This window comes from Oryctolagus cuniculus, chromosome 11 (genome assembly GCF_051225735.1).
Source record: "Oryctolagus cuniculus isolate XC-2025 breed Fujian yellow rabbit chromosome 11, ASM5122573v1, whole genome shotgun sequence".
In the NCBI taxonomy this organism is placed as follows: Eukaryota; Metazoa; Chordata; class Mammalia; order Lagomorpha; family Leporidae; genus Oryctolagus; species Oryctolagus cuniculus.
Genome location: NC_142877.1, coordinates 103,924,628 through 103,939,775, shown reverse-complemented (window position 1 = coordinate 103,939,775; position 15,148 = coordinate 103,924,628). Strand labels below are relative to the sequence as shown.

General features: G+C 39.2%; 1 protein-coding gene across 4 annotated transcripts in view; it reads right to left on the bottom strand.

Moving 5' to 3' along the window:
* The window catches only part of ANO4 (anoctamin 4), a 561,128-nt gene that overhangs the window by 264,402 nt on the left and 281,578 nt on the right, over window positions 1-15,148 (bottom strand). For 2 of the 4 annotated variants that reach the window (XM_008256958.5, XM_002711221.6), the window contains one exon: window positions 2,690-2,794. The exons of the other annotated variants lie outside the window; for them this stretch is intronic. In XM_008256958.5, coding sequence (XP_008255180.1) covers window positions 2,690-2,794 — 105 coding nt within the window. The remainder of the gene's footprint in view (window positions 1-2,689; window positions 2,795-15,148) is intronic. 4 annotated transcript variants of the gene reach the window in all.

Below are 15,148 nucleotides of genomic sequence, written 5' to 3'. Positions count from 1 at the left end.
CGCTGTGGAAAGAAATGGCCACCAAAGAAGGATGTACTTTTCTCTGAAGGGAGAAAAGAACTTCCCAATTTTCTTAATGGCCTTGTCCAAATACTGAAGGAGTTTGTGGATTCAGAAGGCTTCCATAGCCTAGGCAGCTCATGTCAAGAGCCTTGGGTGATCACTGATATCACATATAAGAATGTTTTTTTTTTTTAAATAAACAACAAGAATCTCTGTGCACTAACTTCCTATGCAAGACCTTTGTCCCCAGAGAGTTGTACCTTGAGACTTATAGTAAAATTTGTTCTCAAGAATCACCTCCTTTTAGTGTATTAAATGGAGGATATTATTATGTCCTATATGATATAGTTATGTCTACGAGCCCACAAAAGATGTATCATCATTGGTTTCTTCTTTAAAGACTAAGTTTCTGAAAGGAAAGATGGGGAGGAAGGAAGAGGGGAAAAAAAGCAAAATCACCTTCAAGCATAGAACAGCCCTTGTTAGACTGTTGAGGAACAGTTCTCTTAGTTTTTTTATTCCATTTATTTCTTTCTCTTTTTCTTTCTTGGAATAAACAGGAAAGGGAGGAGGAAGAGGGGTGGAGAATGGCTGGTGGGGGTGGGTATGGTAGGAAGAATTACTATGTCCTAATATTGTCTTTTTGAGACACATACAAATAAAAAAAATTTAAAAAAAAAACAGGAAATTACTTAAAATGTGAAAAAATCCTTCAATTTGCTTATTTTAATTTCATTTAGCATTAAAAATTTTTTAAGTTTATCTCCAGCACTTCCATAGAAACCAACTTTTATCACTTACTGAATTTTTTCTAAAAATTCCTTTGAGCACTAGACAATTAATCATCTTTGAAATAATATGAAATAATTACATCTTTTATAACTTTACATGAGAAATTATTTTACCTCCAATGTCTATTAATTTGAGTTTTTATTCTGTTAGAGAATTTTTTTCTCTTTTATTCATTGACTCAATATAGAGGATTTTCCCAACCAGAACAAAAAGATGTCCTCTTAAACTCTTCATTAAAAGATTTCTCCCAAAAGTAGGCTCATTTTCCTCAATTTCATGATGCTTCCCCTCAATGTGTTTAAGACATGCACTGAGTTGTTCCACTTCTAAGAGGGAGATACTAGCTATCACATGTGTCCAAGAAGACAGTATGATGTTAAATGCAGGTGACTACAATAAAAAAAATGCTTAAAATTCCTCATAAGGAAGTTAGTATAAGACAAAGAAAAGGCCGGCATGGTGGCTCAATAGGCTAATCCTCTGCCTTGCGGCGCCGGCACACTGGGTTCTAGTCCCAGTCGGGGTGCTGGATTCTGTCCCAGTTGCCCCTCTTCTAGGCCAGCTCTCTGCTGTGGCCAGGGAGTGAAGTGGAGGATGGCCCAAGTGCTTGGGCCCTGCACCCCATGGGAGACCAGGAGAAGCACCTGGCTCCTGCCTTCGGATCAGCGCGGTGCGCCAGCTGCAGCGCACTGGCCACGGCAGCCATTGGAGGGTGAACCAACGGCAAAGGAAGACCTTTCTCTCTGTCTCTCTCTCTCTCACTGTCCACTCTGCCTGTCAAAAAATAAAAGAAATAATAAAAAGACAAAGAAAAAAACAAACTGAAAGGAGGAAAAACTTAATTGTTCTTTATGGAATGACTTTCACATTTATATCTTCCAATCCAATATTATACAGCACTATTTGTTATTTAAAAGAGTTGGCACTGTGGCATGGCAGGTTAAGCTGCTGCCTGCAGTGCCGGCATCCCATATGGGCACCGGTTTGAGTCCCAGCTGCTCTACTTCCGATCCAGCTCTCTGCTATGGCCTGGGAAAGCAGTAGAAGATGGTCCAAGACCTTGTGCTCCTGCACCCATGTGGGAGACCCAGAAGAAGCTCCTGGCTCCTGGCTTCGGATCAGCACAGCTCTGGCCATTGTGGCCATCTGGGGAGTGAATCAGAGGATGGAAAATCTCTCTCTCTCTTTTTTTCTCTCTCTCTGTAATTTTGCCTTTCAAATAAATAACTAAATATTTTTTTAAAAATGAGTAATGGCACTAGAATTAGAGATCCAACATAAAACATGAATGGCACTTAGAATATGATACAACATCATTCATCCTGAATGCTATATTATAACTTGGGTGAATGTGTTGTGATAAAATTCTGAGAGAAAATATAAAGCACAAATAAAACAGTCTAAGAATATTAAACCTTGATAAATCACAGTGCTCAAAAAAAAAAAGTTCATTTCTGGGACTCAGTCCAGATACATCTTTTGAAGAATAAGTTCCTGATTTCAATTTATTGCATCAATATTTATTTCTTACTACTTACATTTGAGGAAAGGAATAGTGTTTTTGGTTTCTTAAATATTCTTGATTGTGATTAATCAAGGAATTTAAAAATATAATACTTAGAGGTATACTGAGTATTACAACACTGTAAATAAACATAATTTACCCATAACAGGATTATTTGAAGATCCTGATATCATTATTATTCAGTTTCAAAAATTAAACCCTCATTTCACGAACCATCTTTTCTGGTCTCAAAACCATTCTGTAAAGTATATCTTTTAAGACATCATGTTATTTTTTAAAGCTTGGATCTAAGGTTTCTATTTTTATTAACAGTTCCAAATATAATAGTTTCTCCTCTCATGGTGAATTTAAAATTTGAGTGAAACTTACTTTCTTGTATTGCATTAAGAATCTCTGAAAAGTCCACATCACTCTTTGGGCCGTCAGGAAGTATTTGCATATCCAGCTGGTAGCCTTGCAAATCCACACCTCCTTCTGGAGAAATGAAAGATATTCATGGAGTTTGCACTGGTTATCAGAGAGCCCAGCACTAGGGTCCCAAGGAGAAGCAATGTCAAAATGCAAAATGAACAGTTAGCCGGTTTGCCAGAGATACTCCCTCTTAGACAAAAGACTTATCTTTGTTTAAAGAAAAGGAGGAACCCAAGCCATTTGCTCCTCATGGGACAAAAAAGTTTTCTTACATTTTCAATTTTTAAGTAAGTCAACTACTTTATCACAAACTAACATACTTCATAATATTTACTAATAATTTCTTAGGTAAAAAATAGAACAGTAGCCTCCACTCAAGGACACTGAAAACTATTTTCTGCTTCTGCACAGATTTTTAAAAATCATATTTAACACAAACACTTTATGACATCTTATAAAATACATTCTCAAGGAGGATGTTTTTGGTATCACAGAAAACAAAGTATCAGCATTTCCCCCTCACAGCTGGACTTCAAAATGCCCCATCATTTATTTTTCAACTATACCAGAATCTTTCCATTTTTCTATAAAGTAATTAAACCTCAGTAATAGCTCTGTCTAGTGTATATTTGGCATGTACTAAAGAAAGGTTTTTTTATGCTGCTTCACACACCCAGAGAACACTGAAGAAGAAACCAATATGCTGAAAAGCTTTATCATTAATAATAATAATCTTTCTAAATTCTACTTTTTGAAGCAAAGATAAAATTTAAGGAATTTATTAATAAATTAGATTATCAAGGTAATAGCAAATACATGATAATTACAACACAATTCACATCAACTTTTATGTTTATGTGATATTAATACAAAGAGAACAGATTCAATGTAGTTTATAGATACAATTCTGAGAATACAATGATACTTCCTCCCTCTCCAGCCCTCCCATTTCCTCTTTTCCTCTTCCTCCTCCTCATTTTTTTTGGAATATATCCAATTTGAGGAATTTGCAACATCTAAAATCCAGTGCTAAAATAAACAGCCTGATGAATAAAAAGGGGTATGCCTTAACTTCCAATATTTTTGTAGAAATAATACTTTAATAAGCTCAGGACATATATTTTGATAAAATTTCAGTTTTAGTCCTAGAACAAAAATAGGACATAGTCATTGCCTACATGGATGCTATTTCTATGAGGGAAACACAAGAAACTTGATGTAATGGAGGGTAAGCCTTAGGTGGGTAAGGACTTTGTCTGCTTGTTGTAACCCCAGCACTCGGAATAGTGTATGGCACAGAGGAGGCAACTAACGCAGGAGGAATCAATGAAGAAGGCTATGCAATAATTATGAAACCAAGGCAGTAGAGCTACAGTTAAAGCTAAACATTCGGACTCTGGAGCCAGATGGATCAGCACTCACATCCTTAATAGCTAATATTGAACCTCTCTAAATCTTGGTTTCCTCATCTATAATATAGAGATAATAATAGCCTCACAGAGTAGCCAGGAGGATTAAATGAGATAATGCATGAAAACCTTTTTGCTGTCACAAATCAACACTCAATAAATGGAAACCACGGCTATTATCATCCATAATAACTTACTAAAGCAGCATTGGCATTTATATAGAGACTATGCAGCTATCAATAGAGAGAAGAAAGTTCCAAGTGCATTCCTTGGGACGCCAGCATACAATTCAGTGACTGTCAGCCACTGCTGTTTTCCAGTGAAGACAAAGGAGCGAACATCTCAAATTCATGCATGCAGTTGTCTCGCTGCAAAGTCTGAAGTTAAATGTAAGACAGCTTCTCACAGAGAAACAAAATGCCTTCTCTCTACCTCAAATGAATAGTAGAGAGTTTGATGCTTTCCAACATCTACCAGAACTAATCATCTTTGTTTTTTTGTTCAATAGCTAAAGACTCCATAATGAAAACAACCCCCCCCCCCCAATTACTGGAATATTCAATAATGTGCTTCACTCAAGCTCTGTGCTATATAATTTATTGTCTCATTTAATCTTTAACCTCATAAAGGAGGTACAGTAAGATGGATAATTTGCCTAAAGTCACTAAGGCTTAACGATATACTACTATGCCCTGCTCTTAACTAGTCTTTAATTCTAACCATACTGAAGCAGGCTGTTGGAAATAAGAGAATTAGATTTATCAAATAAATTCAATAGAATTCAATAGACTGCCAGCATTGTGGTGTAGTGGGTAAAGCTGACACCTGCGATACCAACATCTAACATGGGTGCTGGTTCATGTCCCAGCTGCTCCACCTCTAATCTACCTCCCAGCTAATGGCCTGGGAAGACAGCAGAGGATGGCCCAAGTGCTTGGGCCTCTGTACCAACGGGGGAGATCCAGATAAGGTTTCTGGGTTTAGCCTGGCCAGCTCTGGTTGTTGCAATCACTTGCAGAGAGAAGCAGCAGATGAAAGATATTGGTGTCTCCCCCTGCCTTCTGTAACTCTGACTTTCAAGTAAATGGATAAATCTTTTTTTTTAAAAGAACTCAATAGACTAGTCTCATGTTCTAATATTCAAAGAGCCATTAAATAAACTAAAAAGCAAATGACTTCTTAAATATACTAACACATAGAAGCTCAATTTATTTATTTGCTATCTGTAATAATTAAGATCTCATAAACTCATGGAAAAATAGTTATAACTATTAATTAATTATAATTTTATTAACTAAAATTACAAAAATTTTAATATTTTTAGGTTAGAGAATAGTATGGAAGTGTAAGTCACAAAAGAAGCAATATAAAGGAAGAAGGCATTTGTGAAAGTCTATCTTTTAAAAATACTTAATAACATGGGAAATGTTCAAAATAAAAAAGTGTGAGAAACTAATACAAGAATAAAGATATAGACTTAGACATGTCCCAAGCATATTTTAAAAACATAAACATTTATATGACTGGAAAAATGGGAAGAATATTTGCAAAATGGATATGGAAGTTAATTCTCAGCTATGCAACTATGGGTAGATTTTGGTTTTCTTTAATCTTTTCTGCTTTTAAGTGTAAGCACAAAACATTTTTATAACTTCAAAGACACTTAAAAATTCAGACTAGAACTGTGAAATATAATAATTATTTAGAATTCAGGGTATAGGATGTAAAAAGAGACTGTAGATACTAAACCATATTATTAAATATATAAATTAATATTAATAAATTTCCAAATTAACACAAATCTTAAATTTATAACTAGGTCCAAATTTCAGGAAGCAACATTTTCCTCATGGTAAGCATTATCACATTTAGAATCTCTAAAATACAAAGTTTTTCTTCATTTGCTGAAAAAGCAATGTAGAACACATTTTTATTAAGTGTAAGATAGTGTTCTAGAAATGCTGGAAGTAAACCATTCATTACAGTCCAAAGTGATAAAGTAGGGGACTCAGTAAAACAAAGACTTTTGTAAACTTTCCTGAATGTAGGGTGATCAGTGTGAGAGGACATTTAAAAAATCTATTATTTGAAAGGCAGAGTGACAGTGAAAGAGATACAAAGACAGAGAGAGATATTCCATTTGCTAATTTACTCCCAAATGCCCACAACTTCCTGGGCTGGGTCACGCCAAAGCCAAAAGCCGGAACAGCTTCTGGGTCTCCCTTGTGAGTAGCAGAATGTGGGGAGCAATCCGGACTAGACTAAGTTACTCGAATTAGGACTTATTCTATGCATCTGCTCTCCCACAATATGGCGCTGGGAGAGAGGTAAACAGCTTCCGCACAGCTGCCTCCAGTTCAACCAATTAACTGTAGGACTTGCTCCTGATTGGAGAGCAGCGTACTCGGTGTGTGGGCAGCCGAGTTGGGATTGGCGGAGGAGGACTATAAAGGAGGAGAGAGACGGCATGCACCAGGAACATCTATGGGGAACATCTAAGGGGAACACCTGTGCAGCCCCCAGAGAGCCGGCCGGCGGTGTGCCGCTCCCCTGCGGAAGTGGGGAATGTGGCCAGGGGGAACTGCCCTTCCACGGAGGTGGAAGGGACAGTAGCCAACCTGGGAAGAACCAGCAGCAAACCCGGGGAGGGCCGAGCAGACGAAAGAACAGCGCAGGGTCTTGTGTCGTTCCTCCACGAAGAGGGGGAGCGACATAATGGTGCCGTGACTCGGATATGAAGCCTAGGCAGGGCTTAGTGTCGTTCCTCCACGAAGAGGGGGAGCGACATAATGGTGCCGTGACTCGGATAGGAAACCTAGGACGGATAGGAAACTTAAGAGGGAAGAAACGGGAAGAACTGGGAAAATACCGGAGAGAGAGACTAGCGAAGAGCCTAGGGGAAAGCCGGACGAGAAAGGTGCCGGAAGAAGCTATTGAAAGCCTAGGCATAGACTTGGATATGGACTGTGGGAAAGAAGTTAGGATTTGAAAGCGAAAGTGAAAGCTTTCACAGACTCGGATGCGGACTATGGCGGGGAAGCTAGGAGATTGAAAGCGAAAGTGAAACCTGGAGGAGGCTTGGACTCGGATACGGACTGTGGGAAAGAAGTTAGGATTTAAAGTGAAAGCAAGAAGAAACTTAGACTCAGATACGGACTGCAGGTTGAAAGTGAAAGTGAAACCTATAAGAAACTTAGACTTGGATACGGACTGTGGGGAGAGGCCAGGAGAAATGAGGGAGGAATATTGTTGGAAGAAAACTTAGGGAAACACACCGGGTAGAGAAAAATGTTAGGGAGGATGAAGCCGCGAGTGCAGGCCAAGCCATCTTGGAATTCTTCAAGTCACCCTGGGGAGCAAGAGGCGAAGATCTGGAACCAGAGGCAGAGACGTGGGCCGCCAGGATTCGCCAGGTTAGTCCGGGGAACTTGGACTGAATGCCGGTGGTGGCGGAAACATTCGCAGAAGCCGCCGCGTGCAGAGAGAGCACGGGGCATTGGCGCGAGGCCGTGGTGCGGGCGCGAAGTGCGTGGAGACCGCGGAGCGTGCGCGCAGAGCCGGGAACCCGCCGGCGGGGCGAGGCGCCGGGAAGCCGCGCAGAGCCGTGAAGCTGCCGCGGGGCGAGGTGCCGAGAAGCAGCCTCGGGGCGAGCGCCGCCGGAAAGCCGCAGGGATAAGAGAAACAGAAGTTTAGAAGTAAGATGAGAGAAATAGGAATGCTGGAAGATAGAAGTAAAATGGGAGAAATAGGAATGCCCGGAGATAGAGAAATAGAGAAATAGAAAGGCCTCCCCTCAACATGGCAATAAGAAAGCTTGGATTCGGTCTGCCTGATTAAGTGAGGCGATGAGCACGATGAGCACCTGCGGCGGCTAGCAGCTTATGCGCCGCAGGTCACCGAAGACAGGCACGAATTAACATCAATAAGGCCTCCCCACAATACTACAATGTGAGAGCTTGGATTCGGTCTGCCTGATTAAGGCGGTAAGCTCCAGCAAGCAGCTCGACCAGAGTATAAGCTGCAGGTCACCGAAGATAGGCACGAACCAACACTAATAAGTCTCCCCCACAATAAGGCAATGAGAAGGCTTGGATTCGGTTTGCCTGATAGAGCTTGTAAGCCCCTGCAGGCAGAGCAAAGCATGCGCTGCAGGGCACCGAACACAGGCACGCATCAGCGCCTAAAAACCTCCTCACAACATGGCGAAGAGAGGACCCGGATTCGGTTTGCCTGATTGATAGGACTTGTAAGAGCCTGTGGCAACTCTAGCAAGTAGAGCAGAGTGTGTGCCGCGGGACACCGAAGACAGGCGCGTATCAACGCCAAAAATAAAAAGAAAGGGGGATCTGTGGGGAGCAATCCGGACTAGACTAAGTTACTCGAATTAGGACTTATTCTATGCATCTGCTCTCCCACAATATGGCGCTGGGAGAGAGGTAAACAGCTTCTGCACAGCTGCCTCCAGTTCAACCAATTAACTGTAGGACTTGCTCCTGATTGGAGAGCAGCGTACTCGGCGTGTGGGCAGCCGAGTTGGGATTGGCGGAGGAGGACTATAAAGGAGGAGAGAGACGGCATGCTCCAGGAACATCTATGGGGAACATCTAAGGGGAACACCTGTGCAGCCCCCAGAGAGCCGGCCGGCGGTGTGCCGCTCCCCTGCGGAAGTGGGGAATGTGGCCAGGGGGAACTGCCCTTCCACGGAGGTGGAAGGGACAGTAGCCAACCTGGGAAGAACCAGCAGCAAACCCGGGGAGGGCCGAGCAGACGAAAGAACAGCGCAGGGTTCAGTGTCCTTCCTCCACGAAGAGGGGGAGCGACACAGAAACCCAAGTACCTGGGTCATCATCTGCTGCCTCACAGGAAACTAGATCAGAAGTGTAGTAGCCAGGAATCAAAGCAGTGCTCTAAAATGGCGTGTGGGGCATCAAAAACTGGAGCTTAACCCATTGTGCCACAACACCCACCCCAAGGACACTTTCATTAATCCTTAACAAACTTCTCCCTCAGCACAAACTGCACAAGTGAAAGAGATTAATGACTTCACTATAAAAAATATGCCTATTTTAACTTTGTTATTTATTTATTATTTATTTATTATCCCTATAGTTAGAACGTGAATTCTAAAACACAAGAATCTGAGTGCTTCCCCACAGTGACAGGTATTTCTGAACCTGGGTCAAAAGAAATTTCTGAAAAAAAAAAAATAGGCAGATGATGAAGATGCCTCAGTTTCAAACTGAAAAGTCTTTAAAATACAATCCCACTGGGCCCCTGTAATTGACATGCAATTAAATCTAATCCCAAGGAAACTACACAAATAAGTTACATTAAAGAGGGAAAATAAGACTTAACTGTGGGGAGCAACTGACACTAGACTAAGTTACTGGAATTAAGACTTATTCTATGCATCTGCTCTCCCACAATATGGCGCTGGGGAGGAGTAAACTTCTACGCAGCTGCCTCTCACCAATTTGACTGATAAGCTGCAGGAGCTGATCCTGCTCCTGATTGGAGGAGAGCAGCGTACTCGGCGTGTGGGTAGCAGAGTTGGGATTGGTGGAAGAGGACTATAAAGGAGGAGAGAAACAACATGCACCAGGAACATCTGAAGGAACATCTGAGCAGCCCCAGAGAGAGCCGGCTGGTGGTGTGCCACTCCTCCGCGGAAGCGGAGAAAGTGGCAGGGGGAGCCGCCCCTCCACGGAGATGGAGGGGTCAGCAGCCAACCCGGGAAGGACCAGCAGCTAACTCGGGAAGGGCCGAGCAGACAAAAGAACAGCGCAGGGTCTGGTGTCGTTCCTCCGCAAATGGGGGAGCGACACTTAACCTCTTCAGACACTTAACATTATGTAAGTGAAATAAGCCAGAGAGAGAAATAGTGTATTATCTCACTTACATGTGAGTCTAATAAAGTAGAACTCAAAAAGGAAGGAATAGAATGCTGGTTATTAGAGGAAGGCAGGATGGGGAGAAGACAGAGAAAGAGGTGGCTTGGTCATTGGTATAAGGAGGAATAAGATCTGGTCTTCTACTGCACGGCACAGTTACCAGGATTAATAAGAATACACTGTATATTTCAAAAGAGCTAAAAAAGGGGATTTTAGGTGTTCCTACCACAGTGATAAATGTTTGAGGTGACGGACAGACTAATTAGCCTGATTTTGTTATTCCATAATATACACATACACTGAAAGATCAAACTACATCCCATAAATACTCATACATATATAATTATTACTTGTTAATTAAAAATAAAGACTTGGGGTAGATAGTCAGTGCAGCAATTAAGATGCCACTTGGGAATCTCATTTCACAGTGCCTGGGTTCAAGTCCTGACTCTACTTCTGATCCAACTTCCAGTTAAAGTGAACACTGGCAGGTAATGATGATGACTGAAGTAGTTGAGTGAGTCCTTAGCACACATATGTGAAACCCCATCGTAGTTCCAGGTGTCTAACTTCTATGGGCCCAGCACCAGCTATGGTGAGCACATGGGTAGTGGACCAAATGGAAGACCCCTCTATTTGTCTTTTTCCCTGTTTCAAATAAAATTAAAATGAATGCAAATTCCAATTAAAAATAAAATTAGAAATCGGGAAAGATTGCTAAAGATGTAGAACACTATACTATTAAAAAAAAATAGCTACCAAATCCAAATTTGTTCTTAGCGTTTCTCATACTAATGGGATATGGATAGGAATGGTTTTACTCAACTCTTACTTCTGATTCTTAAAGATAGTAAAGTTGAAAGTAGTTTCAATAAAAGTGCTTGATAACAGCACTTGCATTTAATGAAAGCCTTCAGTTGGGTAAATAATACTTAAAATTTATTTTAGACTCACATCCAGCTTACACAGAATTTAGCTAAGGGCTTATATGAAAGATGCATAACACAAAAATGAACTCCAATATAAGTTTCTCCATTAGCAAATATGTATACGCCAATATCTCTGCCATTACCTCTGTCTACAGAAATACTTTTATACTTTCAAGGTGCACAGAGCATTCTCTGTTTCAGGAAAAAGTTCTTAATGCTGGTAAGTAAATGCAACTTTTCCTTACACTGAAGCCACATGGCAATTTCTATTTTATTTTTGTATGGTAAATGCTTTCCACACAAAAAAAGTAGGTAAAGGACCTTAACACAGAGAAAATGTGAATTTCTATTTCACTCTAAATTTCTTCCATGTTGGTAGAACTCTCAACTACACAATAACACATGGAGGCCTTGGACCAAATTGCATCTATTTTTTCTCTCTCACAAAACCTGGAACAAAACTTTTAACATATTATATTAGTTGCTCACTTAGTGTTTTTGCTTTTGTAAAAAAGATTTTTAAACTTTACCAAATAATGAGAATCTCAAAGTCCCAAAGGGCTTATAATGAAAATAAACAGCTATCCCTTTGGCAACCCCACTCCTCTTCCCCTAGTATGGCCATCCATACTAAAGAAGAGTATCCATATTAAAGAAGAGTATCTCTTGATTTTTTCCATATGTATACTTCCTTGTTTCTTCATTCATCTATTTTACATATTACTTATTCTTTTCTTCTATGGCACATGATAATATAATTTATCTTAACACCATTGCCCAGTTGCCCTCCACTGCCCAAACAAATCATTATTTTTATTCTGTTAGTCTGTTGTAGTTTAGTGACTTTAGCAAATTACTTAAAATTAAATTTCTTGTTTAATCAAATATAGAAAGAGATTATATTTGCAAATTAACAAAAGGTTTTATAAAAAGCAGATGTGGCACTAAGCTGACCTAGATTTGAATTCTACTTTTATGTGAACTTGAGTCACTAAATAACAAGTACAGTAAGCCATATTGCTCTCACTGATAAAATGTAGAGGACTTTTTTGGAGGCTTTATCAAAAATTATAGATGGTATATGTAAATAATTTGGCCCATTTTGTTAGATCAGGGTGATTCACCACATATTTTATATGACATTTTCCTTATCTGCAAAATGAAGGCCTATTCTAGGTTTGGACCTAGGCTAAATAAAATAGTTCAATAAAACAAAACAAAACAAAAAAACCTGAAATACAGAATATGGAATAATTGTTTCATGTGGAAAAAGAAATAAAAGAAACCTTAACAAATAAAATCTTAGCTTTCTCACATAACACAGAAGTTGGGAAATATGCAAAGTAGGGTAAAGAAACAAATGATGTTTTCTGTGATTTCCTCATAATAAATGATGCTAGATCTCAGCTTATTGTACAGTCTATTCTTATTATACAAATAAAAATTGGCAACACCTGTCCTGAGAGGCATATTTAACATAAATCCTTAAAAGAAGAATTTTCTACAGAATAGATAGCAGTAATATTTTAAAACTTGGGCTAAATAGTTAAAATAAATCCTTACCAATAATGTTTTTGGACTTAATAGGCTGCAAATACATTTTTTTGAAATTGGGAAGTTTTGTTTGGAATTCCCTATGGATGCACTCAGTATACCTATGACAGTGTTACGATGGAGAACAGTATAAATGAGAGAGATACATTCTCTTTATAGATTTTCCAATGATCAAAATAAATCTTAGAAGAAGAAAGGAAATTAATTCAGTTCTTCCAAATGATCTGAAATTGGAAATTCTAGATTTATATGTGGGATAGTCCACTGGTTCTGAAAAAACTTTCCACCTTTTTTCTTAATTTCATTTATAGGGTTTACCAAAATCTATTTAATGTGCCATTACTAAAAAGGTTTCACAATACTTCATAAGTGATGTTGTAAAAGACACACAAATCATGCTCTTTACCATCTTCCATGTTGCATAACCATAAATCCAGTGATGCTGTAAATTCATTCTTTCACAGAAGAAAGCTTGGATTATGAGAGCAGGAATAAATAGATTTACCCACACTAGTCAGTATAAGGTTAAAGGTCCGCTCATGTGATCAGTGCTGAGTAGTTCTAACAACACAGTTCCGGATAGGGTCCTGACTGGAGAACCACATTTGGATAATAGCGGGCGGATGTTTCTCAGATCTAAAATGGAAACACTAATTTCACTGCTTTAACCAGTAATGGCTGACCTTCAACAAAATTGCTTCCATGTGGCTCGGGATTGGCAAGATCATGATCTCCTAAGTTATAATGCATCCTTGCACTAAGAGTTTCAAGCAGGGTCTAGGAGTCTGCCCAGTAAAGTTCCAAATAGCAGGAAAGTATGTGAGTCATGCAGGTAGGGGCTCCGTGGTGCCTTCCAGTCCTCTGGCTGTTGAGGTCTATTGCTATGACAAGGACTCTTCCGATGAAAAGAGAGAAACTCAGAATTAGAAGGGGTTAAAGAATAAAACTGTGAGACATCAACTTCCCTACAGTGCTATTTACTCTTGTAACTTAAATGATAAGTCTTAAATACAGAGAAGGCTGGAGGTAAATGTAGAAGGGAATGTAGCCTTCCTTTGCAAGATGATAAGCATCATAAAAGTTAGGACTCTGCCCATCTTGTCTTTCAGCCTTTCCACTTGGGAAATTCAGCATAGTAGAAGCTCAGTATTAATTATTACCACGGTTAAAGCATTAGGCCTTTAAGTCCAACCTCTTTTAGTTTTAGTGGTGTGATCTTGAGTTAAATAGTGACTTAAATCTCACCAGGATTCTTAACACAAAATTATGTGAAATAGCCTTGATAGCAGTACCTCTAAATCCATCAAACTAGAACATTCTTTCCAGAAATCATTTGGTTTTCTTTGTGGTTTCCTTTTTTATGGATTTTTCTCAGTTACGTGTGTACTCAGATGTTTGTTGAAAAGATTTTTCATAACATCCTCTCTAAAAGTATCGTATAGGTCAAAATATGTACACATGTCCCTCAGCAAAGAGAGAAATGCAAATAGAGGAAGAATTTGGAGTATATTTTTAGAAAATACAATTTTGTTACTCAGCAAATGACAGCAAGGAACACAGATACTTATGCCCACATTTGCCAAGACCCAAAATAACTTGTTTTCCTGAGCACCACCACCCCATTTAATAAACTCACATCACACATCTTAAAAAAAAAAAAAACTAACTTAAAGAGGATGAGCTTCAAATGAAGGATGATTAGGGTTATTTCTAAACCATAGCACTAACTGTTCTGAAAGGCACCACAAATGAAAGACATGTCCAAAGTAGCCCTTGTTTTTGTAGTTTGTCATCATATGATTTCATTGTGGAAAGCCTTCTCTTTCAGCCACATTGAAAATCCATTTCAAATGAAATCAATTTTATGTAAGGTTCAGGTCTATTCAAAGAAAGCAGCTATATTTCTTAGGTTCACTAAACAAACTGCATTCCCACTTCTCAAGAAAATGTCTGTTTTCAGTTAAGTGGATGAGAAAACATTAACATTTCAGACTCAATGAATTCTCATCTCCAAGGAAAGAAAAGTTGGCACAGTTGGAAAAACACCCATGAGAAACTACGTACATAGATTCTAGTTAGAGTTCATCAATCACTAATTTGGTACTTTGGGGCAAGTAATTTCATTTCCTGAGTTGTGGTGAAATAGGTGCAATTTCAGCTCACAGACTGCTGTGAGAACTAAATGAAATACAGGAGAAACATTTGTGAAAGCCCTGTGGGAACAACAGAACATGGCTGAAATATAAGGTGGTGATATGATTATTCTACAGACTGGCCACATATTTACTTTTTCCTTAGTTTCTGTCCTAAAGCATGAGATGGCCTCAAGCTTGACTCTCCTCAATGGCAGAACTAAAGACAAGTCTTTCTTGGTGTCTTTCAAAATTTCTTGATCTTTTCCTCTGCAGCTACCCAGAGCCTCTGTGATGACTGCTTAAGGGGTAAAACAGCATAGGGAAGGTACTTCAGTCTGTTCCTTAATTTGAGACAAGACCTTGACATTGGTTACAGAAAAAAAAATCTTTGAAACACAGGGAAACAGAAACAAATATTATAATATCAGATACAGAAAAAAAGAAAAGATAAAAAAATGTAATGAACAATAGAACAATGTAGGGCATCATTTATACAGAA